General features: G+C 66.9%; 2 protein-coding genes across 5 annotated transcripts in view; one reads left to right on the forward strand and one right to left on the reverse strand.

Annotated features, from left to right (window-relative positions):
- Nucleotides 1-22578, forward strand: BAHCC1 (BAH domain and coiled-coil containing 1). Of its 3 annotated transcripts, none has more exons than XM_088065273.1 (27): nt 1-131; nt 2004-2313; nt 8534-8713; nt 9480-9602; nt 9896-11509; nt 11588-11693; nt 11875-12083; nt 12165-12323; nt 12661-12899; nt 13116-13473; nt 13558-14289; nt 14818-15002; nt 15109-15245; nt 15380-15481; nt 15718-15832; nt 15939-16110; nt 16450-16611; nt 16770-17095; nt 17424-17531; nt 17609-17862; nt 17968-18043; nt 18122-18230; nt 18312-18434; nt 18516-18683; nt 19029-20179; nt 20623-20859; nt 21540-22578. In XM_088065273.1, exons 2-27 carry the CDS (start codon nt 2139-2141, stop codon nt 21744-21746), a joined length of 7527 nt encoding a protein of 2508 aa, XP_087921399.1. In that variant the 5' UTR covers nt 1-131; nt 2004-2138; the 3' UTR covers nt 21747-22578. The 3 variants fall into 3 exon arrangements, with proteins under 3 accessions (XP_087921399.1, XP_087921401.1, XP_087921400.1); XM_088065275.1 differs by having other exon boundaries at nt 12661-12887; XM_088065274.1 differs by having other exon boundaries at nt 11591-11693.
- Nucleotides 22579-24379: 1801 nt separating this feature from the next.
- ACTG1 (actin gamma 1) overlaps nt 24380-24407 on the reverse strand; it is a 2996-nt gene continuing 2968 nt past the window's right edge. For both annotated transcript variants that reach the window (XM_005530673.2, XM_088065301.1), the window contains one exon: nt 24380-24407. This exon is cut by the window's right edge and continues 884 nt beyond it. The gene's annotated coding sequence lies outside the window, so the exon portion shown is untranslated.

The raw sequence follows: 24407 nt of genomic DNA on the forward strand, positions 1-24407 counted from the left end.
CAACCACACACCCCCGGTTCCCTTTGCTGCAGGAGCAGCCGGTGCATGGGCAGTGCACGGGCACCGGCAGGAGCACGCTGCGCACCCCCGCCACGGGACCGCACTCGCCCCGCGCGCGGAACGCCCCTCCGGTAAGTAACTGCGATCCGCGGGTGGGTTTTTTTTGTTGTTGTTGTTGTTGTTGTTTGGGGGTTATTTTAATTTCGGGCGCTCCGGGGTTATTGTGTTTTTTGTTGGTTTTTGGTTTTTTGTTTTTTTTTTTACGCCTTAACAATTTTTTTTGGCGCTATTTATTTTGGTTTTTTGGGCGTTAATTATTTTTTTTTAAATTGCGTCTCGGGCATTATTTTTATTTGTGTTTTGGGTATTACGTTTTTTTTTTCTTTGACTACTTGGATATTGCGTTTTAAATTTTTGGACGCTAATTATTTTGCATTTTTTTCAATTTATTTTTTGCAAATTTGCTTTTTTTTTTTTTTCATTTTTACCTTATTATTTATTTTTTCGCTCTATCTGTTCGCACCTAAATATTTATTTGCATCTTTTCGGCATCAAAATATTTTGTACGTTCGTATTTTTCCTGCAAAAATATTTTTTATCTTCATCTTTTTTCCCCAAAAATATTTTTCCCTATATCTCTTTCCACCAAAATATTTCCCCTTCATATTTTCCCATTAAAATATATTTTCCCTTTTATCTCTTTATATTAAAACATTTTCACCTTAACACTCGTCGCTTCAAATCGCTTCGCCTTAAAATTTTGTTCATTAAAATTTTGTGCGTGAAAACATTTGTTCATTTAATCATTTGCTCATCAAACGCTGCTTCACTAAACCGTTTGCGCCTTCAAACATTTTCGCATCGAGCCCTTTTCGCTTTCAATTTTTTTGCTTTAAATATTTTTCCCTTTCAGTTATTTCCCATTAATTTTTTCGCTTCGCATTTGTTTTTTTATCTCAATTAAAAACAAAAAACAACAACACAAAAAGAAAGCAAAACAACCTTTTTCACATATTTTCCTCAGCTTCATTTAAGGAAATACACATGTTTTGTTCCCGGCCCGTGTTTCTTCCCCTGGGGCTCGCCCCGGCGCTCCCCCCGTTCCCCGCGGCCCCGGCCGGGCCCCCCGCGCCCCCCGGCCGCGCTCGCCGCCCCGCGCCCCTTTGTTCGCCGCCGCCCGGCCCGTGCCCGGCTCCCCCCGCCGGATCGGGCCCCCCCGCCCCGGCGCTGCCAGAACAATGACCCGGCGGGCGGGAGCCGCGGCCGGGCACCGGCAGAGACCGGGAACCGCGGCCGGGAGACCGGGAAAATACCGGGAAACCGGCGCAGGGCGCCGGGGACGGACCGGGGAACCGGGGAGAGGAGGGTCAGGACAGCGGGGAAATATCGGGGGAGCGGGGACGGGGGAACCGGGCTGGAGGGAAGAAGGGGAAAGACCGAGGAACCGGGGCTGGGGAAGGAAGGAAACCGGGGAACCGCGGCGAGGGAGGCGCCGAGCTCCGGGGAGACAACGGGAAGCGGGGAAGCCGAGGGCGAGCGGGGCCGAGCCCCAGGGAGATACGGTCGGTGAACCGGCGGAGATAAAAGAACCGAGCGCCGGGAAACCGGAACCCGAGCAGCGGCCAGAAAGGGTCGGAGCAGCGGGAACCGGGCCCGGGCTCGGGGCAAGCGGGGTTGGGAACCGGGAGCACTGGATAGAGGGGGAGCTGCGCTCCGGGAGCAGCGGGAACACGGAGTGGGGGGGCTGTGCGCTGGGGAAACTGGGGATCACGAACTGGGAGTACCGGGGAAAGGGGGGGGCCGTGCTCCGGGGATGGCAGAGAGCGGGGACCGCGCGCCGCCGGTACCAGGGAACCCGGGGCCCTGCGAACCGCAGAGAAAGCGGGCTGTGTACCGGGGAAACGGGGAGCGGAGTGCTGGGGCGCGGGGGCTCTGGGGTGCACTGATGGCCGTACCCCCACCCCGGCTGTGCTCTCACTCTCTCCTTTCTCTCCCCGTGCCAGGAGCGGAGGATGAGCCGACAGCCCCGGCGCGGAGCGCGGCACGACGCCCGCCGAGCCGGCCCGGCGCGGCGCTGAGCATCGCCCACGAGCCGTGTCGGGGTCCCGCCGAGCCCCCCGCGGGTGGGTGCCCCCGGCATGGACGGCCGTGACTTCGCTCCCCCGCCGCGGCTGCTGTCGGAGCGGGGCAGCCTGGGCCACCGGCACGGCACGGGGCGCGTGGCGGGGTCGGCACACGGGGCCGTGCAGCCCCCCGGACACTTCCAGCCCACCAAGTACTTCCCGGCGCCCATCTCCATGGCCACGCACACAGGTCAGAGGGGTCGGGGCGCCCGCGGTGTGGGAGGCCGGGGAGGCTCGGCGCGGCCCCGCGAGCTCGGCGCGGCCCCGGGAGCTCGGCCTCCCTTTGTGCCGACCTCGCTGTCACCGCGCCCGGTGGTTTTGGGGTGAGGACTCGCACACACGGGGGGAACATCCCCCCGCCCAGCCGCTCCGCCGGCGCGGGAGGAGCGTGACCCCGGGCTCCATCCCGGTGCCGGGACACGGAGGCGCGTTCGGGGCGGACAGGGAGGCCGTTATGCGCGGGGCCGCGGCGGTGGAAGGTCACCGAGCCCGGGCTCGATATTCGGCGCCGAAGTGTCAGGGTGCGAAGGGGTTCGCGGCGCGTGTTCGCCGCGGCAGCTGCCGGAGCTGGACAAAGCAGGGCACACGGCCGAGCTCGGCACGGCCAACCGGCCCCGGCGCGGGGTCACCGGATCCGGCGTCCGCGGCGAGCTGCCCGCGCGGCTTTGTCTGCGGCATGTGCTCGGCTGCGGCCGGGCAGGGCTCAACCGGGCTTCGCTGCACGGGGGCTTTGAGGGCGCAGCCGGCGAGGAGCCCCCTGCCGCTGCCGAGCTCCGGGCTGGAGCCGGAGCGGGAGCAGGGCCGGAGCGGGAGCCGTGTGCCGGCTCGGCGCGGCGCAGCGCCGGGGGCCCCCCGCTTCCCGCCGGCGCAGGCGGTTGTCTGGCCGCGGCACGGCGGCAGCGCCGGTTATTGTCGCCGCCTTGATGAGCTGTGAATACTAATAAAATTATATCTGCTTTAATGGGATTACAATTAGTGCGTGGATTAGGGCGGGGGGCACGGCCGGGCCGGCGCGGGGGGGGGGGGTGGCAGCGGTGGGGCTTCTTGGAAGGAGGGGGAAAGCGGGGGGCCCCGGGGGGTGCCGGGGAGGCGGCGCCGGATCAGGCCCGCGGCCGGGGCGGTTTCGCTTTGTGCCGGCGGCCCCGCTGCCGGGACCACCGCCGGGCTCGGGGGGCCACCCTGGTTTCCCCCAGCTTTGTTGGGTGAGGAGTGCGGATGGGGGCTTGGAACCCGGCCCCGGGATGGGGGATAGGGGTGGGGGTTCGGCTGCTCTCCGGCTCGCGGTGACCGCGCGGGGGATCCCGGAGGGACGCCAGCTCCGGGGTGCTGCTGGCTTCCCTCCGGCTTCCCTCCGGCTTCCTGCCGCGGCGGCGTCCCCGTGCAGGACCCTCACACCCGCCGGGGCCTGGGCGACACATGGGAGCCTGAACGCACCGGAGGTTGTTAAAATAACATGGATCCGGCTAAAAATACCCCGGCAGAAACGCGCCGAAAAAAAAAAAAATTAAGAAAAAAAAAAACCAACCAACCAACCAAAAAAAAAAAAAAAAAACCCCAACAAAAAAAAAAACCAAACAGAGAAGCCAAACCCAACAACAGAACGAGCTAAAAATATTCCGGCTTTGGCAGGGCCGGCGCGGCCGGAGCGCTTCCCAGCGAGCTGCGCTCTGAGGCTCCGCGCTGCCGGAACGCTGCTGGGGCGGATAAACCGGATAATTTAGTGGCCGGCGGGAGGGGGGGGTCCCCATCCCCAGCACCCCGTGTCCCCCCGGCATGGCCCGGCCGCGGTGCCGGCAGCCGTGGTAGCGTGGCGCGGTAATTAACGCCGATGACTGATAATTAGCCCAGGCAGCGCACGGAGCCAGCCCGCGGCCGGCCGTGGCGGGGCGATGCCGGTGCGGCTCGCGGCACCCGTGGGGCACGGCGGGGCTGGGGGGGCTCCGGCAGCGCTCCCCCAAATGGCTCCCGGCGTGGGGCCGGACTACACCTCCCAGGAGCCTTTGCTGGGCCCGGCGGCCGCCCTGGGAACGGGAGATAAAACTGTTTTCCTTGGTTTTATTAAAGCCGTAACTCAGGGCCGCGCGTTCTTGGAACCGAACGCTCCGGCTGGCGTCGGGTTTGGCACCGGCACCGGGTGGGTGATGGCACCGGGGCCGGGGTGCCCACACTGCCCGGGGATGGGGGGATGGAGACCCCCGGAGCCACCAGAGCCCACACAGGCGGGGTGCAGCCCCTGCACCCCAATTGTAGTGGGTCACACTGCCACGGTGTGCCCTGTGCTGAGCAGGACCGGGGTCCCAGCGCCTCCCCCACAGCCGGGGGGTGGGAAACTCTGGCAGAGGCCTGAGCCGCGCTGGGGCCTGGCTGCAATTTTTGCCCTTCGGATGTTTTTGTGGACTAGTGGAGAGTTGTGACTGCGCCGGGCTGCGTGTCACCATGGCAGAGCCCCGGGCTGGGAGCAGCGCGGCCATGCCGGTGTGTGGCTTGACCCTGGGGGTGTGCGTGTGCATCCCGGTGTGAATCCCGGTGTGAATCCCGGTGTGAATCCCAGCGTGAATCCCGGTGTGCATCCCGGTGTGAATCCCGGTGTGAATCCCGGTGTGAATCCCAGTGTGCTTCCCAGTGTGCATCCCGGTGTGAATCCCGGTGTGAATCCTGGTGTGCTTCCCGGTGTGAATCCCGGTGTGAATCCCAGTGTGCTTCCCGGTGTGCATCCTGGTGTGCTTCCCGGTGTGCATCCCATTGCTGACCCGCAGCCTGGCAGTGGCAGTGCCGGTGTGCATCCCGGTGCTGGCACTCAGCCTGGCCATGACAGTGCAGGTCCCGGTGCATCCCAGGGTGCATCCCAGTGGCGATGAGTCGGCGGCTGGATGTGCTCCCACACCTGTCCTCTCCCTGGATGGCGCCGCAGGCTGGGTGCTGTGCGGTTCCCAGCACGGCTTTGAGCGGGGATTTGGGTGGTGATGGTGGGAGGCAGGTGGGGACCGTGCCCCTGGCTGGGTGGTGACACAGGGCCGGGTGCCAGCGCTGCAGCCGCTCTGCATCGCTGCTTCCCTGGCGACGGGATCTGACGAGGGGCTGGAGGCCACAGCTCCGGCGTGGGGGCTTCCTGCTCCCCCCAGCCCCCGTGCGGCACGTTGCCAAAGTATGTGTGAAAGTTAAACCAGATTTGGAGATTACTGAGCTGCTCCTTGGTAGCCACGAGGTGCCGGGGGGAGCAGCGGGATGTGCAGAACCCCGGATCCTGGGGAATTACCCCGGCTCTCGCAGAGTCATCCCCGAGTGGTTCTGCTGTTCCTTAGTCATGAGCTGGATCCAGGCAGAGATGTTGCCACGTGCCAGGCCCTGGGGGACGGGCAGCTGCCACCAGCTCCTGGCACTGCCCGGTGAACAATGTGGGGTGGATGGGCTTCATGGAGAATTTGGGGACCAATTGGGATACCCCTGGCTCCTCTGGACCCCCAGCCCTGCCTGTGCCCTGACTGCCCCACAGCGTCACCCCAGGGCAGGCTCTGACCCTGCTGGGGTCCCCCAGCCCTGGGGGAAGCGAGTCCCACCAAGAGCCACGAGTGTGACATTCACAGGAACTGCACAGGGTGCCCGTGGGCCCACGTTTTGAGGGTTCCTGGGAGGGGTTCATGTGCATGGCATCCATGTGATACCAGGAGTGGGGCAGGACATCAGGACTCCTGGAGGACACTCCCTGGCTTCCCTGTGCTCCAGAAATGGTCTTCCAAGGCACGTGTGTGTGAGGTTGTGCTCTGGGCGTGCAAATCGTGCTCTGGATGTGAAAGTCATGCGTGCAGGGAGAGTGCACTGGGCACACAGGTGTGTGCCAGCTGTGCCAGTGGTGTGTGCCAGCCGTGCCAGCAGCATTTTCCAGCTGTGCCATGAGTGTCCACCACCCTCGTGAGCCCTTTGCACACATGCTGAGTGTGCAAGCGCTGAGTGTGCAGTGGCTGTGGCCAGCACAGCTGCCAGTGGCATTCCAGAGGGGATAACCCATGGCACAACACTGGGATCACCCTACTGGCCCTGTCGGGCACGTTCTGGCAGCATTTCACCATTGCAGCGTTCATTTAGTGCCATAACAATACGGATTCAGTTGGAATTACAGTACTGAGGGAGCCAGAGCCCGTTTATTCCCCGCTTGCCAAATTTTTAAAGGGGCTGTGTGGGTTGTGAAGCACGTGGGGGGGTGCTCACCACCCCCTGCCCTGCTGGGGGGGGCCTGGGTTGCCCCTGCCAGGGTCCCTGCCAGCTCCCAACCCTCCACCCGCGGCTCCAGCTCCATTAGGAATGTTCCAGCCCCAAAATAGCTGAGGGAGAAACCCAACCCTGCGCCCGTCCCCCCCCCCCGCCACCGTCGCGGTCCTGGGTCTGTCACCGCCTTGGGGATCCCAGAGCAGCCGTGGGCTGAACCCCCCCAGGAGCACGGCCCCCCTCCACACGCTGGCCCTGAAACTTTCTGCCTTCCCAACACATTCCCATCTGTGCTGCACTTGGAGTGGGGGCGAGGAGCAGCTGGAGGGAAAGGAGCACCTCTTGTTGCCCCCTCCTGAGTCTCCCCAATGTCCCCCCGCCCCTCTCAGCGCTGTCAGTGTGGCCGTGCTGAGACCTGGCACAGTCGTCACACGTGTGACCCTCTGCAGGTTCGGGGCCAAGGGAAATTTCGTGCCGGAGCCGGGAGCGATGCCGGCGGGGCTGAGTCACGGCACCGGGCTCGGGGAGCCCAGCCAGGGAGTTCCCAGGGTGACGCTGCCGGGGGGCTGCGGGGGGGGGCCGGGCTGGGACCCCGCAGCCCATCTGTCCCGTGCTGGCAGCCGGCCCCGCGGTGCTGTGCCCGTCCTGGCGCGGGGAGCCACCGGCTCACGGGTGACACCAGTTGTGCACGTCCTCCGTGACCCATCCCTGTCCTGTCCTCGCCATCACCGTGGCTGGAGGGGCAGAACTAGGGAGCCATGGCGAGTGGGAATGTGGGATCGGCAGTGCTGGCCACGGGGCCAGCGTGCGCCGGGGGACCCGTGAGTCAGCGGTGGGCGGTGGGGAGCGGCGGCCCCACGGCCCCCCCGGGACACCCCGGCCCCGCCGCCATCGGGGTGGGGTGAGGGTTTATTTTTTTCCAGCCCCGTTTCACGGCTTCCAGAAAAGTCTCATTCTGGAAACCTCGGCTTCCCGCCCGGCACGCTGCCGGCTCCACGCCCGCGCGGGGTCCCCCGGCACTGCACAGGGTGGGTTTGCCGTGGGCAGCACCGGGCAGGGATCCCCCGGGATGTGCCCACCCATCCCGGAGCGTGTCCGGTTCCCAGGGCTGCGGGTGGGATGCGGCCGTGCCCCCGGCCCACGCGGCCCTGCCCGGCTCGGCCTCGCCACGGAGGAAGGAGCGAAGCTGCCTGAAACCACATCCCGACACTCATCCCAGAGGCATCCCGGTGGGATTAGCCGGGGAGCGTGGGCCGGCTTAGAGAGCAAAGCATCGCTTCCTGCCCCGGCCGGGCGGGCAGCCAGCCCGTGTTCTGTGCCACGCCACGCGTGCCGAGCCGTGCCGAGCCGTGCCACGGCCGCTCCGGCACGCACGGACACGGGGAGCGGGGCCACACGGTGAGGGGCTGTTCCTCCATCTCGGCTCCCCCATTCTGGCTCCCCCCCATCTTGGCTCCCCCCATTCCGGTTCCCCCGCCCGGCCGCTGGCCACCAGCTCCGAAGTTTCCACCATGATCTCACGGCTTGGCCAGGATGGGAGCGGGGTGGGGGGGCGGGATGGGGAGTGCCGGTCATGGGCCTCCCCAAGGGTGCTGGGGGCCCCCCCCGGGTTGCGGGGGAGGCAGCAGGGTCAGGGCCAGGGCTGTCCCCCCTCCTTGCACTCACACACACGTGCGCCCACATGGCCCGGCACAGCCCGTGTCCCTGGAGCTTGGGATTGTCCGGCGCTGGGAGCAGCCGGTGTCCCCTGGCGAGGAGCAGCAGCCACAGGCGTGTTCAGAGCGTGCCATGTGCTGGCACAGCTGTGTGTGTGCTCAGGGCACGCACAGGGCAGGGCTCCCTTGTGCCCTGCACACCCTGGGGCACGTCTGAGCCCCGTGGGGCTGAGGGTGTGAGGGACGAGAGCACACAGGGGATGTGGGGGCTCACTGGGGATGTGCGCAGGCAGGGTGAGCGAGAGGGACAGGGTGACATGAGGGACATGGTAACGCCAGGGGTGTGAGCACGAGGGACGTGTGTGCACAGGGGTGTGCACAAGAGACACAGTGCCACCACGAGGGCTGCGTGTGGCAGCTGGGCACACACACCTGTGCACAAGGGAGCGTGGTGTGTTGGGTCATGCCAGCAGGGCCTGCACAGCCCCCCCTGACCGCCCTCAGCCCCCCCAAACCGATCTCAGCCCCCCTGACTGTGCCCTCTCCCTGCAGCCGGCAGCAGCCTGATGGGCAGTGCCCCCCCCTCCTCCTTCATGGGGGGCTTCCTGAGTGGCAGCCTGGGCTCGGGGGGGCCCAGCCACCCCGCTGGCCCCACCGCCTCCCCCCCAGAACCGGCCTTCTGCGGGCCCCACTCCGGCACCTCCCAGATCTGGTTCTCCCACTCCCACGAAGGTGAGTGGGCACCGGGGTGGGGATGGGCTGTGGGTCCGGGGTGGCAGGAGGCACCAGTGGCAGTCAGTGGTCACGTCCTAGCAGTGCCCACGTGTATGGGATCCAGACCCCCTGGGTCAGCGACTTCTGGGTGATGAGGGTGGGTTTGGCCACCATTGTGCCCCAAAACACCCCGGGGCATCCGCAGGGACCCGGCTTAGACCCCACAGTTGGGGTTGAGGGTGGCCAGAGAGGCTCGTTCGTGGCTGCAGAGCTCCAGCTGAGGCCGGGCCACCTCGTGCCACTGGTGGTGATGAACCCGGACAGGCACGCCCGTGCTGGGGCAGGTGACAGTGTGGGGACCCCCGGGGCAGCCCTGGTTAAAGCGAGTCCCCGTGTCCCCCCCATGCGCTGGAGTCTCCGTCCCGCCGGAGGAGCGGGAGCGGGGCGGCGGTGCTGGCGGGGGGCCCTGGCAGCCGGCCCGGCTGGTAGTTTGACCGGCTGCCAGCTGGCTCCCGGCGTTCCGGGGGGGCACGGGGGGACGGGGACGGGCAGCGCACGCGGCTGATGGACAGCCCGCCCGAGCCGTGCCGAGCCGAGCCAAGCACGGCCACTGCTGACACGAGTCTGGGGGGGTTCAACCCCCCCCGCCCCGGCTCCCAGAAGGTGGGAGGGGTCCCAGCCTGGAGGGGATCACGGGCTCTGCAGGGAGTTCCCAGCTGGAGCGGTGCAGGTTGGGATGCTGGGGACAGGAGCCACCCCAGCCCCGCTGACTCGTTGTCCCCAGCCCCGGGGTACCCCCGCTTCTCCGGGAGCTTGGCCTCCACCTTCCTGCCCATGGGTCACCTGGACCACCACGGCAATGGCAACGTGCTCTACGGCCAGCACCGTTTCTATGAGAGCCAGAAAGGCAGGTACCGGGGCCACCGGGGACCCCCATGGGGGCGTGCGTCCCCAGCCGGGCAGGAGTGGGGGGCTCGGTGCCGGAGCAGGTGGTACTGGGGCAGCGGGTGGGGTGGTGGGTGCCAGTCCCAGCCCTGCTCCTGCTTTTCACGGGGTCGTGGCGGGTGCTAACGGGGCCGTTGTTAGGGTGGGACAGGGATCTGACGAGCCCTACCCTTCATCCCGCTCCTCCCCTCATCTGCATGGCCACCGGGTGGGTGGGGGGTGCGCGGGGGTCTCACCCATCGCCCTCCCCTCCAGATAACTTCTACCTGCGGAACCTTCCGGCGCAGCCCCCCCTGCTCCCCGCCAGCCACGGCTTCCCCGGCATCGCCCGCGCCGCCCCCGGGCCCCCCGCCGGCTCCTGCAGCCGGGAGCGGGACGCCGGCCCCCTCCCCAAGACCCCCAAGGACTACGAGCGCTTCCTGGCGGGCAAGGAGAAGGGGGGCAAGGGGGACCCCAAGGAGCGGCTGCCCGAGGAGGACCCCAAGGAGCGGCACAAGGCGGTGCTGCCGGTGCCGCCCGAGGGGCACTGCAAGGAGGGGGTGCCGCTGCGGGGGTCCGGCGACGGGCGCCCCAAGCCCTTGGCATCGTGCCTGCTGGGGGCCAAGGGCCTGGACGGGGACGGTGCCCGCGCCGCGCTGCCCAGCTGTGCCGGGAGCGCCCTGCCCCGCGCCGCCCGCTGCGCCCCCAAGGAGCGGGAGCCGGGGGTCCCCGAGGCTCCCCAGCCCTACGGCGAGGCGGTGGAGCGGCGGCAGATGCTGCACCACGCCGTGTCCTACGCCGTGCCCGCCGCCGGCTCCTTCCCCTGCCTCCCGCTCCACGCCGGCCCCGAGGTGCTGTGCCCGCTGCCCGAGCCCCCCGCCCGCGAGCTGAAGCTCAGCGGGGCTACGTTGGTGCCCTCGGTGGGGCCCCCGACGGACAAGAGCCGCTCCTTCCAGGCGGAATCCGGCGGGATGGAGCGCGGGGACGGCAAGGAGCGGCACGCCGAGGCGGGCACCGAGCCCTACGGTGCCCCGTTCCACCACCCGCTGAAGGCCGAGGGGCCGGCGGAGCGGCGGCTGGAGTGGGGGGCTGCGGGCACCCGGCTGAAGGGGCTGGAGTACCTGGGGGGGGGCGCAGCCGAAGCACCCCCCTTCTCCGGGCGGTGCCCGGCGCCCAAGGCGGGTCTGGAGAAGGGCTACTTCGAGGTGCCTCCGGCCCCCGACTGCTCCCGCGCCCCCCGGCCCGACCCTCTGGGCGTCCGCGTCGGCCCCTCCTGCTGCACTTTAGAGAAGGGCCCCCCCAAGGACCCCCCGCCCCAGAAGGTGGCTCGGATCCGGCACCAGCAGCACCCCGAGGCGGAGGCGGCCGAGGGCAAGCGCAAGCCCCTGGAGTTGGGTGGCCTGGGGTACGGCGGGCACCCCCTGCCCCCCTGGGGGGTGCAGGGCCAGGGGCCCCCCCTGGCTGTGGCTGAGGAGAGGAAGGGGGGACCCTACCTGGATCCCTTCGGGGCGGGGCTGGTGCGGGCGCAGGAGGTGCCCAACGCCCCCGACGAGGTGTCGGCCATGAAGAATCTGCTCAAGTACAGCAACGGGGCGCTGCTGGGGGGGCAGAAGGGCCCCCCCTTCGTGGGGCTGGGCAGCGCCAAGGGCAGCTGCGCCCACCAGGATGCCAAATTCCCATCGGGAAAGGGACAGCCCGAGCTGGAGCGGCCGGACTGCGCCCGCGGCCGGGAGCACGAGGGGTTGGGCCCCGGCGGCACCGAGGGCGAGGTGCGGCAGCCGCCCGTGGGCATCGCGGTGGCCGTGGCGCGGCAGAAGGACACGCTGGGCCGCCACGAGCCCTACAGCGCCGGCGGCAGCGGGCGGCAGCGGGCGGCGGCTGGAGTCAAAGGTAAGGGCCGGAGAGGGGCCCGGGGCGGCGTGGGGCTGGCGGTGCCACGCTGATGCCACCGCGGTGTCCCCGTGGCAGCAGGCACCGCGCGACCCGTGCACCTGATGGAGCTGGAGGCAGAGGAGGAGCGGGGCCGGCTCTGCGAGGAGCGCCTGGGGCTGCCCGGGAGGGACATCCTGCTCCAGTGAGTGATGGGGAGCCACAGGTGCTGCTGGGGGGTGTGGGGGACCCCTGTGAAGGCTGGAAAATGTGCTCTGTGTGCTATTTAGGGTTCGGGGATGGAAGATGGGGATCCCTGGAGAGGGTGCAGGGGAGGGGGATGCCACTGCTGCCCCCACACTCCGTGTATCTCCTTTTTCCCGCAGGGACAACAAGGACCTGGTGGAGTTTGCCCGGATGCACCCATCGGGGGGGTGTCCCGGGGAGCTGACCCCCCACCTGATGATGACGGGGGGCTCGTCGCTGCCGGCGGGGCAGCTCGGGGGGGACCCCGCCGCCCACGCCCACCCTGCGCACACGCACTGGCTGCCCCGCACCCGCAGCCCCTCCATCTGGATGGGGGGACACTCCTACGGTCGGTGCCGGCTCTGGGGGCAGTCGGGTGGGTGCTAACCCCAGCAGAGGGGTGCTGACAGACCCTCCCCCGTCCCCACAGGCATCGGGCACCCCGCCCTGCACCAGAACCTGCCCCCTGCCTTCCCTGCCTCCATGCCCAGCGCCATGCAGCCCGTGTTCCCCCTCGCCCAGGACCCCCCTGCCCAGCTTGTCATCCTCCCCACGGAGCCCCCCACCCACGGCACCCCCCACACGCTAGGTGAGCCTGAGACCCCCACCTTGTGCTGGGGAGGGGGCTCCTGGAGGCTGGGGGGGGATTGAGAGAGAGGGGAGGGGGTCCTTGGGGGTGCAGGGTGGGAGATGGGGGTCACTGGGGTACTTGTGAGAGTTCATGGCTGATGGGGTCCTTGGGGGTACTTTTGGGGGTGCAGGGGAGGGGTATGGAGTTTTTGCAGGTGCTGTTGGATTTCAGGGGTAGGAGACGGAGATCTCTGGGGGTGCTGCCAGGGTCACAGGACTGGGGTTGGGCACTGCTGGGGTCTGTGGGGTGACCCTCAAGAGGGTCTCTAATAATTGCCTTCCCCCCCTGCTGGCAGCTGATGTGATGGACCAGGCATCGCTGTGGCCCCCCATGTACCCAGGCCGGGGTCCTGGTGCCCACCTGCAGCACACGGGGCAGCTCCCCGTGTACCCACGGTCGCAGTTCCTGCGGCAGCAGGAGCTCTATGCCCTGCAGCAGCAGCAGCAGCAGCAGCAGCAGCAGCAGCAGCAGCAGCAGCAGCAGCAACAACGGGCGGCCCAGGCCCTCGAGATCCAGCGCCAGGTGCACGGCCAGGTGCCAGGGGGCTGGGGTGGGATGTGGGGCTGGCTGGGGGGTGCAGGGCGGGATGGATGTTGGGGTGCAGGGTGGATTATGGGACTGGGGGATGTGGGGAAGGACTGAGAGCATGGGGGGCGGGCAGTGGGGCAGGGGCTGGACCGTGGGGATGCGGGATGCAGGGCTCAGATGTGGGGCAGGATCTGACGCCTGTCACCTCGTTGTGCCCCGCAGAGGAAGCCGGAGGAGCAGCCCCTGGAGCTGGAGGAGAGGGGTCCCGAGAAGCCCCTCAAACCCTCCCACAAAGCAGTTGCCTTAAACCCCCCGGCCAAGGGCCTGACCTCGGCGGCCCCCGCACCCCCCAAGCTGTCCCCGTGCTGCCACTCGCCGGCCCTGCGGCACCCGGCCAAGTGCCCCGTGACGCTGCCCACGGCCCCCTGCACTTTACCCGCCTGCCCCGCCACCAGCCCCGCCGTGGCCCCCCGCTCGCCGGCCGCCAGCCCCCTGCCCACCCCCAGCAAGGGCGGGGACGGCGGGGACGCGCGGGGCGAGGGGCAGCCCCCGCGCCGCTACCCCAAACCCCTGGAGCCAGGTAGGGCCGCGGGGACGGGGAACGGGAGGAGGGCGACTGGGGAAAACCGGGCCGTCCCCGCTGATGGCTGCCCGCTCCCCGCAGACCTGCCCCCCGGGTATGGCTACCCCGCCGCCGCCATGGGCTACCCCGCGGCGCACTCGGCCGAGCCTGCGGACCCCGACCCCGTGCACGCCGGCTCCCCGCCCGCCGAGCCCGAGCAGTCCCGGACCTTCAGCCCCACGGCCGAGGCGCTGCGAGAGCCGGGCCCCCCGCGGGACCCCCCGGCCGAGGGCCCCGGGGCGCTGCTGCACCGCCATCACCTGCTGCTGGCCCCGGGAGCGCTGTGCGGGGAGCGGGGGGCAGCGCCGGCCGGGGGCGGCACCGAGGAGCCCTTCGGAGGGCACCGGGAGGTGGCTCAGGGAGCGCCGGAGCAGCCGGAGCAGCAGCACCCCGTGCCCGAGGCGGGGGGCTCCCCGCTGCCCCCCACTGTGGAGGAGGAGGAGGAGGAAGAGGAGGAGGAGGAAGAAGAGGAGGAGGAGGAGGAAGGCAACAGCGATGGCTCGGAGCCAGAGGGCAGCTGCGATGAGGAGGAGGAGGAGGAGGAGGAGGATGGTGACGTCCCCAGCGGGCACCAAAGCTGCTCGGGTGGGCTGGAGGCACTGATCGCCGCCGGCATCGACCTGGGGGAGCTGCCGGCGCTGGAGGAGCCCGAGGGGCCCCCCCCGGCCCCCCCTTCGCCTGTCCCCCACCCCTCAGGGATCCCCGGCATCGCCCTGCTCAGCGAACTCGCCGACCTGGAGCTGCGCCGGCGCCGCTGTGACCTGGCCAGGGAAGGTGGGTGGCACCCGGTGCCCTCAAATGTCCCCAGAATGTCCTGGTGACTCCCAAGCACCCTCCAGTGCCCTTTGTCCTGTGGGGATGGGGGGCTGCGTGCCATGCTGTGCCGTGCCATGCTGTGCCATGCCGTGCCATGCCGTGCCATGCTGTGCCCAGGGCTCGGCTCCAGCGCTGGCTCCAGGCAGGCGCCGGGATTTCCTCCCAGCTCGGCTTCCCCAGGGAATCCCGGAGGCCCCAGCGGGGATGGCTGCACAGCCTGGCTCATCCCCAGCCCTGCGGGCAGGAGGGAGGGAGCGTGGTGGGGGATCGCGCGCTGGGGTTCAGGTGGGGACAGCGTGGGGCGAGGGGGTGGCTGTGGGGTCCCACTCCCCATGGAGGGATGGGCACAGGGTTGGCTGTGGCCAGATGGGGCACATCACCATGGCCCTCCCAGCCGGGGGTCTGCTCCTCTGCCCCCCAGCCCCCCAGGAGCCAGTGCAGGGCTCCGGGATGTCCATCTTTCCTGACCCCCTGCCGTCCCCACAGGTGAGGATGAGGAGCTGCTGGCCTTTAACCTGCAGAACCTGGCCACGGTGGCGGCTGCCTGGTCACTGGTGGAGGCGGCAGGGCGGGAGGGCAGCCCCCCCGCGCTCAGCCCCCTGCCCGTGTCCCCCCCGCCCCGCGCCCGCGTCCCCCGGCGCAAATACACCTGGACCCCCAAGACCAAGGCCGTGAGTGTCTCCTGGAGGGCGTGGGAAGAGCTGTGCCCGGTCTCAGCCCTGCCTTTGAGGCCGCTGGCACTGCCGGCTGTGCCCAAAGCCCCCCCTGGCCCCCCAGGTGTGCCCTCTGAAGGCGGCCATGGAGCAGCTGAACACGCAGGAGGTGGAGGTGCGGATGCGCCTGGCCGAGCTCCAGCGCCGCTACAAGGAGAAGCAGCGGGAGCTGGTGAGGCTGCAGCGGCGCCACGACCACGAGTACGTCCCTGTCGCTGTCCCCGTCCTCATCCTGAGCCCGGGGGAATCGGGGCAGCCTTGACAGCTGTCCGTGCAGTGAGTCTGGGGCTGGCCTTGGCCTGGGGGGCTCTGCTGACCGTGCCCCCGTTTCCCAGGCGTGACGAGAGCTCCCGCAGCCCAGCACGGCGAGGGCCGGGGCGGCCGAGGAAGCGGAAACACTCCAGTGCCCTGGGCAGGGCTGAGAGCCGCAAGGTCAAGTGAGTGACTGGTGCCGCGTGTCCCCCCTTGGCCCGGGGGAAAAAAATTAATCTGCAGGTTTTATGTCACAAAACGTTAGTGAGAGAGGGGAGGGAGGGGGAGGATGGAGACGGCAGTACAGGAGCCAGCCAGGCCCGGGTCTGGATCCTTCTGGGGGATGCAGGATGAAGCTGAGGGGGTGTGGGATCCCCCCGAGGGGCCCTGGGGACACCGTGCCCACACCGTGCCCCCCCAGGGCGGTGAAGACCAGCCTGTCCCTGCTGTGTGCTGAGCTGCGGGGGGACCCCGAGCCCCAGAAGAAGAGGAGCAAACTGGCGGGGGGGACCTTCGGCAGCCTCCAGAGCTCCCCGGTGAGTCCCACGGGGTCTGGGGGGGTGTGTTCTACCCCCAGCCCCCCCTGAGTCCCCCCCAGTGTGGGGTGCTCCGCCCTGTGTGGTGACTGATGGGGTGTCACAGCTGAAGCAGAAGGTGAAGGGCAAGGGGCTGCCCCCCGGGCTCAGCCCCTTCCGCCGGAGGGACCCCAACCCCGGTGCTCGCATCCAGAAGAAGCTGAACCGGCCCAAGGGCTCCAAGGGCTCCAAGTACCAGGGGCAGGACCCCGGTCCCCGGCAGCCCCCCCACTTCAGAGGCAAGGCGGGCACAGGGATGGGGTGCGGGACTGGGATGGGGGTGAGGGCTCTGGGATGGGAGTGATGGGGATGAGGTGAGAATGGGGTACAGGGGCGGGATGGGGATCTGGTTGTGAGGTGGTGGGGGATGGGGAACGGGGATGTGAGGCTGGGGTGAGGTTCTGGGGTCTGGCACGGGACTGGGGTTTCAGGACCAAAGCTAGGGGTGCAGCCATGGCTCTGGGGGGGGCAGGACAGATATGGAGGGTAGCTCATCTCAATTCACCCCCTTCTTCATTGGGGGTGCAGGGGCCACCCTGTGTGCAGGAGTTCCTCACCGCTGTGCTCTCCTCTTGCAGACGAGCCTGAGGGTGACACGGACAGCGAGGAGGGGGACGAGGAGCCGGGGCTGTCACTGGCCGCGGGGCCTGTGGCTGTGCTGGGGCCATCCCCGTCCTCCGTGGTGAAGATGGAGGCCAACGAGAAGGCCAAGAAGAAAAAGGAAAGGCAGGGGCTGCTAGGTAATGGGATTTACCCTGGGAATACCGACAGAGACAGGGACAAGGACCACGGGGGGCACCTGCTGGGACTGGGTGGGAAACTCTGAGGTGCTCCAAGCTGGGACATCCATGGGGTGCCCTGAGCCCCCCTGGGGTGCCCTGACCCCTCTCCCCACCAGGTCCCTGCCGCCTGGGCAGCCCCGAGGGGGAGGTGAAGATCAAGCGGCGGCCAGTGAAGCCGGGGGGAGCCGGGAAGCTGGAGAAGGTGCCGGGCCGGCGGAAGGCGGGGGGCTGCCCCGAGGGCAGCAAGAAGAAAATGAAAGCCAAGGCAAAGGAGAGCCTGCGGCCCCCAGCCCCCGGCGGCCCCAGCCCCCCGGGACCCCCCAGCAGCCTCTTTGGGGGCACCGACCCCCGGCTGTTGGGGCCGCGGGATGAGGGGGCTCGGCTGGGAGAGAGGGGCAAGAAGGGCACCCGCAAGAGCAAAGGGCTGCAGGCGGCCCTCAGGGTGAGTCAGGGCTGGTGTGGGGGCACCCCTGGGCTCCAGGACAGGGAGACGTGGCATCTGCATGGGCTGCGGCCACCAATGGGACCAGGGAATGCAGGGGGTTGTTCTGGGGTTGCAGGGAGATGTGGGTGCAGGTTTTTGGGAGTGGTTATGGGGCGCTGATGGAACACTGTGGGGTGCAGAGGGATGGGGGCAGGTTTGGCACAGGTGCTGGTGGAGCTGAGGGGACACCAGTGCAGGGACTGGGGCGGTGGGAGGCACTGGTGAGCTCTGGGGGGGCTGGGGTCGCACAGAGGGGTCATTGGCCGGCCCTGACCTCCCCGTGCAGCGCAAGAACGGAGCGCTCTCGCTGGCCCTCTCACCCCGGAGCGCCAAAACCATCTTGAGCAAGGGCAAGAAACTGGCCAAGGTCAAAAGCAAAGTGGCCACCAAACAGGTGAGACCCGCGGGGGGTGCTCCCCACCCTGGCACGGCCCCCTTTGCCCCCCACCCACCCCAAGCCTCCTCCTGCAGTGCAAGGGCCGGGCCGTCAGCAAACTCCTGGAGAGCTTCACCGTGGAGGACGACTTCGACTTCGACGACAACAGCAGCTTCTCGGAGGAGGAGGAGGAGCTGGGAGGCTGCCTGGCAGGGGGGGCGCGCGGGGGGGTGCCCCACGCCTGCGCCATCCAGAAGGAGGATCTGCGGGATGGGCTGCACATCCTCATCCCCAAGGAGGACAGCCTGCTGTACGCCGGCAGCGTGCGCACCATCCAGCCCCCCGACATGTGAGTGGAGCCTCCCGGGGGGGGTCCAGACATCTGGGGGGGGTCTCAGCCATCTGAGGGGGGCACCAAGGTGGGTGCTGAACGCTTTCTGTGCCCCCTCCCCAGCTACAGCATCATCATCGAGGGTGAGCGGGGGAACCGGCAGCACATCTACTCGCAGGAGCAGCTGCTGCAGGAGGCGGTGAGTGGGGGGCAGTCAGGATCGGGGTCAGGGAGGGGGTCCCGGACCCCACAAAGCCTCACCCGCTGCTTCCCGCAGGTCCTCGACATCCGGCCGCAGTCACGCCGGAGCCTTCCACCCGGCACCCGCGTCTGCGCCTACTGGAGCCAGAAATCCCGCTGCCTGTATCCGGGGAACGTGGTGCGAGGTGAGGCTGGGTGGGCTCGGCTGGGGGGGTGGGCGGTGCCGGGGGTGTCGTGCCCATCCCAACAGCCCCCCTGTGCCGCAGGATCCTCCAGCGATGAGGAGGAGGAGGACGCCGAGGCCGTGCTGGTGGAGTTCGACGACGGGGACACGGGACACATCGCTGTGTCCAACATCCGCCTGCTACCCCCTGACTTCAAGATCCAATGTGAGGGGTTGGGGTGGAATCACGGGATTTGGGGGAATGTGGGGGGAGCACGGGGCCGCCCTGACCCCCAGCTCTGTGCAGGCACCGAGCCCTCCCCGGCACTGCTGGTGTCCAGCTCCTGCCGGCGAGCAAAGCGGGCGTGTGGCGACGTGGGCACCCCTGGGGCGCTGCCCCCCACGCTCTGCCCCGACCACGGCCCCCAGCCCCCCCGGAATTCTGGCAGGAAGGCGGCCAGCAAGGAGAAAAGTGGTATGGAGGGGAAGGAGCAGGATCCTCTGATGGGCTGGGGTGGGGGGAATGGTGTTGGGGTGGGGAAAGGCACTGGGGTGCGAGAAGGAGTGTCTGGGATGGCGGAAGGATACTGGGATATGGGGAAGTGTGCTGGGGTGCATGGAAAGATGCTGGAATGTAGGCAGGGGAATGGATTCATGGAATCAGGGTGCTGGGATGCAAGGATGGGGTTAAGGGGAATATTGGGGTGCAAAGGTGAGGAGCTGGGGTTGGAGGAAGGGGTGGCACAATGCGGGTGGAGATCAGCCCCGGAGCATCCCTCTCTCCCTGCTCCTGCGGACCCCTGAGCGCTGTGTTCCGCAGGCAAAGCCGTGGAGGGGCTGTCGGGGGGCCGGGGGCCGGCGCTGGCTGACACTGCGGCCGGGCGGCGCGGAGGGTCCCTGCTCAGCTGGGCCGCCGTGGCACAGACCAAGCGGAAGGCGGCGAACAAGGGCTCGGCCGTGCTCCAGAACCTGTTCCAGGTCAACGGCAGCACCAAGAAGCTGCGGGCCAAGGAGACCCTCTTCCCTCTGCACCACCACCACCACCACCTCGCCGCCCCCGTCTTCGGTAACGCCTTCGGCGCCGACTCCTTCGGCCGCATCGCCAGCTCCTACGGCTCCTTCGGTGCCGGCGCCGGGCTGGTGCTGCCAGCGGCCCAGAAGCTCCTGCGATCCAAGAAAGCCGAGCGGCTGGAGGCCGAGGTGGGCAGGAGCGGGCGCAGGAAGGCGGCGGGCAGCGAGTTCCTGGTCAAGCTGGACCACGAAGGGGTGACGTCCCCCAAGAACAAGACGTGCAAGGCGCTGCTGTTGGCCGAGAAGGATTTTGGGGCCAGGCTGGAGCGGCCGCTGGGCAGCCACAGCTACGGACACGCCGGCCTGGGCGGCCGGGAGCGCAGGGGCCGCGCGGCCGCACACCCGCTGCCCGTGGGGCTGGCGCTGCGCAAGTACTCGGGGCACGGGGACTTCGCCCTGAACTGCGACAGCGACTGCCACAGCTCCTACTCGGACATGGACGAGGACGAGGACGCGGGCGGGCTCAGCGCCGACGTCCCCTCGCGCTTCATGACGCGCCTTTCCGTGTCCTCCTCTTCCTCGGGCTCCTCCACCTCGTCCAGCTCTGGGTCCATCTCCACGTCCAGCCTGTGCTCCTCGGACAATGAGGATTCCTCCTACAGCTCGGAGGACGAGGACTCGGCGCTGCTGCTGCAGACCTGCCTGTCGCACCCGGTGCCGGCGCTGCTGGCGCAGCCGGACGCGCTGCGGCCCAAGGGCACCGCGCCCCAGCGCTGCTTCCTGTCCAAGGCGGCCGCCGCCGGCCCCAAGGCCAAGCTCAAGCGCAAGGATCCCCTCAGCTTCGCCAAAGCCAAAGAGTTCTCCCGGCGGCAGCGCCTGCCCTCGGTGGAAAACCGGCCAAAGATCTCCGCCTTCCTGCCCGCGCGCCAGCTGTGGAGGTGGTCGGGGAACCCCACACAGGTAAAGAACGGCACGGCACAGCCGGCATCCGGCTCCTGCCACAGCCAGCGCCCGCCGTGGGTGCCCACCTGGGCATGGTTTGGGATGGAGGGAGTCAGGTGCCGCGTGCTCAGGGCAGAGCCCTGGGTGCTCGGGGTGCTGGGGACAGCGGCTGTGACACGTGGGTGCCCTGTGCAGGGTGCTGGTGGCACTGGCACCTAAGTCCTGCTGGCTGCAGGATGGGGGAGGGTGCTGGTGGCACCAACTGTGAGTGCCAGCACAGGGTGCTGATGCCACCAGCTGTGTCCCTTGAGCTGGCAGCGCTGGTGACGGCAGCCGTGTCTGTCATTCTGCGAGCCCCCCGCCCTGGCACCGCTCTCCACGTCCCCCTGGCGGTGTCCCCACGGCAGCAGGGCGGGTTTGGGGGTCCCCACGGCATCCCTGAGCCCGTGTCCCCTCCCCAGCGGCGCGGCATGAAGGGCAAGGCGCGGAAGCTGTTCTACAAGGCCATCGTGCGGGGCAAGGAGACGCTGCGCGTGGGCGACTGCGCCGTGTTCCTGTCGGCCGGGCGGCCCAACCTGCCCTACATCGGCCGCATCGAGAGCATGTGGGAGTCCTGGGCCAGCAACATGGTGGTCAAGGTCAAGTGGTTCTACCACCCCGAGGAGACCAAGCTGGGCAAGCGCCAGAGCGACGGCAAGGTGAGGGCAGGGCTGGCTCCGGGGGCAGGGAGCCATGTGCCGGCCTAGGGAGCCGTGCGCTGCCTCACGTGGCCACGCATCGTGTCAAGTAGCCACGTAACACGTCAGGTAGCCACGTGTTGAGCCATGTAGCATCGCCAGAGAGCCATGAGGTAGCCACATACCAGGGTAGGTAGCCACATACCGTGTCTGGTACACGTGTGCTGTCAGGTAGCCATGTGCCGTGCCAGGTAGCCACATCCCGTGTCGTGTGGCCACGCGTGGCCATGCACCACATCAGGTGTCAAGTAGCCACATACCTACCTCAGGTAGCCATGTACCATGCCAGGTGGCCATATCCCACAGCAGGTAGCCATATCCCGCAGCAGGTAGCCATATCCCACAGCAGGTAGCCATATCCCGCAGCAGGTAGCCATATCCCACAGCAGGTAGCCATATCCCGCAGCAGGTAGCCATATCCCACAGCAGGTAGCCATATCCCGCAGCAGGTAGCCATATCCCACAGCAGGTAGCCATATCCCGCAGCAGGTAGCCATATCCCACAGCAGGTAGCCATATCCCGCAGCAGGTAGCCATATCCCACAGCAGGTAGCCATATCCCACAGCAGGTAGCCATATCCCGCAGCAGGTAGCCACGTTCCAGCCCCGGCAGCGGCAGTGACGGCGCCTTGTCCCCGCAGAACGCGCTGTACCAGTCGTGCCACGAGGACGAGAACGACGTGCAGACCATCTCGCACAAGTGCCAGGTGGTGGGGCGGGAGCACTACGAGCAGCTGACGCGCGGCCGCCGCTGCCAGGACCGCCAGGACCTCTATTACCTGGCGGGCACCTACGACCCCACCACGGGGCGCCTGGTGACCGCCGACGGGGTGCCCATCCTGTGCTGACCCCCGGGGTGCCCACCCTGTGCTGACCCCCGGGGTGCCCACCCTGTGCTGACCCCGCCCTGCTCTTATGCAAAGGGTGACATTTGGGGACATTGGGGGCACATCAGGGGACGTGGTGGGGGAGGGGGGCTCCCCTACAAGCCATAACTTTCCCTAGTACCTCTGACTGTTTGCCAGCAGGTGAAGCAGAAATCAGGTGTGTTGTTCTATTTATTTTGCCTGTAAATATTGTATTTCTTCCGGGAAGTTTTATGGAAAAGCGAGAAAGGAAAAAAAAAAAAAAATAACCCCGACAACTACAGCAACAACAACAACAAAAAAAAAAAAAAGACAAAAAAATGATGAAAAAAAAATCACAAAAAAAATAATAATAATCCTCGGGGAAGGGGGCGGGGTGGGGGGCGTTTCAGTGCACTGTGTCCCCCAGCCTGGGGGGACGGGGACAGCGGGGAGCGCTGTACAGAGGGGGCCAGGGCGGGGGGCTCGGCCCCGGGCGGGGGGCCCAGCGCCGCCGTCCCCAGTGCAATAGTGGGGTGACCGCGGGGGGGACACCCTGGGGGGACCACGGGGACCCCGCGGGGCCGGCGGACGCTGGCCCGTCCCGCCGCCGCTGCCTGGAAAATATGTACAGGGGCTTTTCCAGTGTAAACACTAAAATACAAAACAAAACAAAATCCCATAAAACAGGATTAAAAATAAAAAAAAATAACCCAAAAGGACAAAAAAAAAAAAGGAGCAAAGGGTTAAACAAAGGTTTTATGAGCCGCCATTCCTGTAAAGGCCTTTTACTATGGAACTTTTTTATGGATAACTTGGCTTATGAATAAATATATGAACCGTTGCTGGTGCTGGCTCCGCTCTTGGCTCTGCCTCAGTTTCCCTCGTGCTGCAACCACCTCTGGAACCCCCAGTTACGGATCAGGGATGGAACAGGGATGTAGGAATGGATCAGGGATCAATCAGGCATCAGTCAGGGATGCAGGAGTGCATCAGGGATGGATCAGGAATGGATCAGGAATGGATTAGGGATGCAGGAATGGATCTGGAATGGATCAGGAATGGATCCGGGATGGATCAGGAATGGATCCGGGATGGATCAGGGATGGATCAGGAATGGATCCGGGATGGATCAGGAATGGATCTAGGATGGATCCGGAATGGATCCGGGATGGATCAGGGATGGATCAGGAATGGATCCGGGATGGATCAGGAATGGATCCGGGATGGATCCGGGATGGATCCGGAATGGATCCGGGATGGATCAGGAATGGATCCGGGATGGATCCGGAATGGATCCGGAATGGATCCGGGATGGATCCGGGATGGATCCGGGATGGATCCGGGATGGATCCGGGATGGATCACTCAGGGCCTGATCCCCGCTCCCCACGTGGGCTCAGACGGACGGGCAGAGCTCCCTCGCCATTGGTCGAGCCTCCGCCAATCAGCGGTGGCCGAGCGGGCAGCCGGGCTCCCATTGGCTGTCGGGGCGCGCTTTTGTTCTCGGCGCGGGCGCGCGCCGCCAAACCCCGCCCCCGGCCGCCAGGGGGCGCTGTGGGCGGGGCGAGCCCGCGCGCGGGGCCGTGCTGCCCCCTGGCGGCCGCGCTGCGACACAGCACCAAACACCGGGGGGACAGAGGGACACGGGGGGGGACAGAGGGACACGGGGGGGGACAGAGGGACACGGGGGGAATATCTGGGGGACATGAAAGGAGATGGACAGACGGACACAGGCTCAGCAGAACAGGACAGATGGGCAAGTGGAAGGACAAGAGCTTCGTGCTGGGAAGGACAGACAGACGGACAAGGACATGGCTGGAGGGTGACCAGACAGGTTGGCAAAGGGATAGAAAGGTGGCTGGACAGACGGGTGGACATAGAATTGGACAGACGGACGGGCACCGGGAGCAGTGGACAGATGGAGGCAGGGAGGGATGGAGAGCTGGACAGACAGACTGACACAGGGAGGGATGGATGGTGAGCCAGGCAAGTGTGGGGCTGGGCGGACAGACGGATGGACAGATGGATGCAGGGAGAAATGGACAGCTGGATGGACAGATGGATGTAAGGCCAGACAGACGGACTCGGGGATGGCGGGTGCAGAGCAGTTGGCGGGGACAGACGGACGGCTGGACAGACAGACAGGTGCAGGGTAGGATGGACAGAGGGACAGCTGCACTTGAGTGTAGGTGCCAGAGGCTGCGGAGGGCCTGACCCTCCCCAGCGCTGCCCAGCTGGGACTGGGGGGCCCCCACAGCCCTGGGCTGGCCCTGGCAGAGGGGACAATGGCACCAAGGGGCTCATGGGCCCCCCTGGCCAGCTGCTGCTGTGTCCACGGGCACCTGTCACCCGCTGGCCTGGGGACACCACCCCCAGGGCTTGGGGTGGCCCCAAAGGAAATGCCACCCATCCCAACACCCAGGGCCCTTTGGGATCCCAGCGATGGATGAGGGGTAGGAAGAGCTGGAGAGCCCCAGGTGGAGGCAGCAGGCCCTGGATCCCAGGAGAAAATCCAGCCCATGGAACATGGCTCTGACCCCAAACCACCTAATTTTAGCCCAAAAACCCCACCCCAGCTTCCTGGGGAAGGTCCCACCCACTCTCCCCCCCAACCTCACCACACACAAACCCAACTGGAGTTACTGCAGCTTTTTACCATTTT

Source organism: Pseudopodoces humilis, chromosome 21 (genome assembly GCF_049639895.1).
Source record: "Pseudopodoces humilis isolate 2021_Gansu_Grassland_sample_001 chromosome 21, ASM4963989v1, whole genome shotgun sequence".
Classification (NCBI taxonomy): Eukaryota; Metazoa; Chordata; class Aves; order Passeriformes; family Paridae; genus Pseudopodoces; species Pseudopodoces humilis.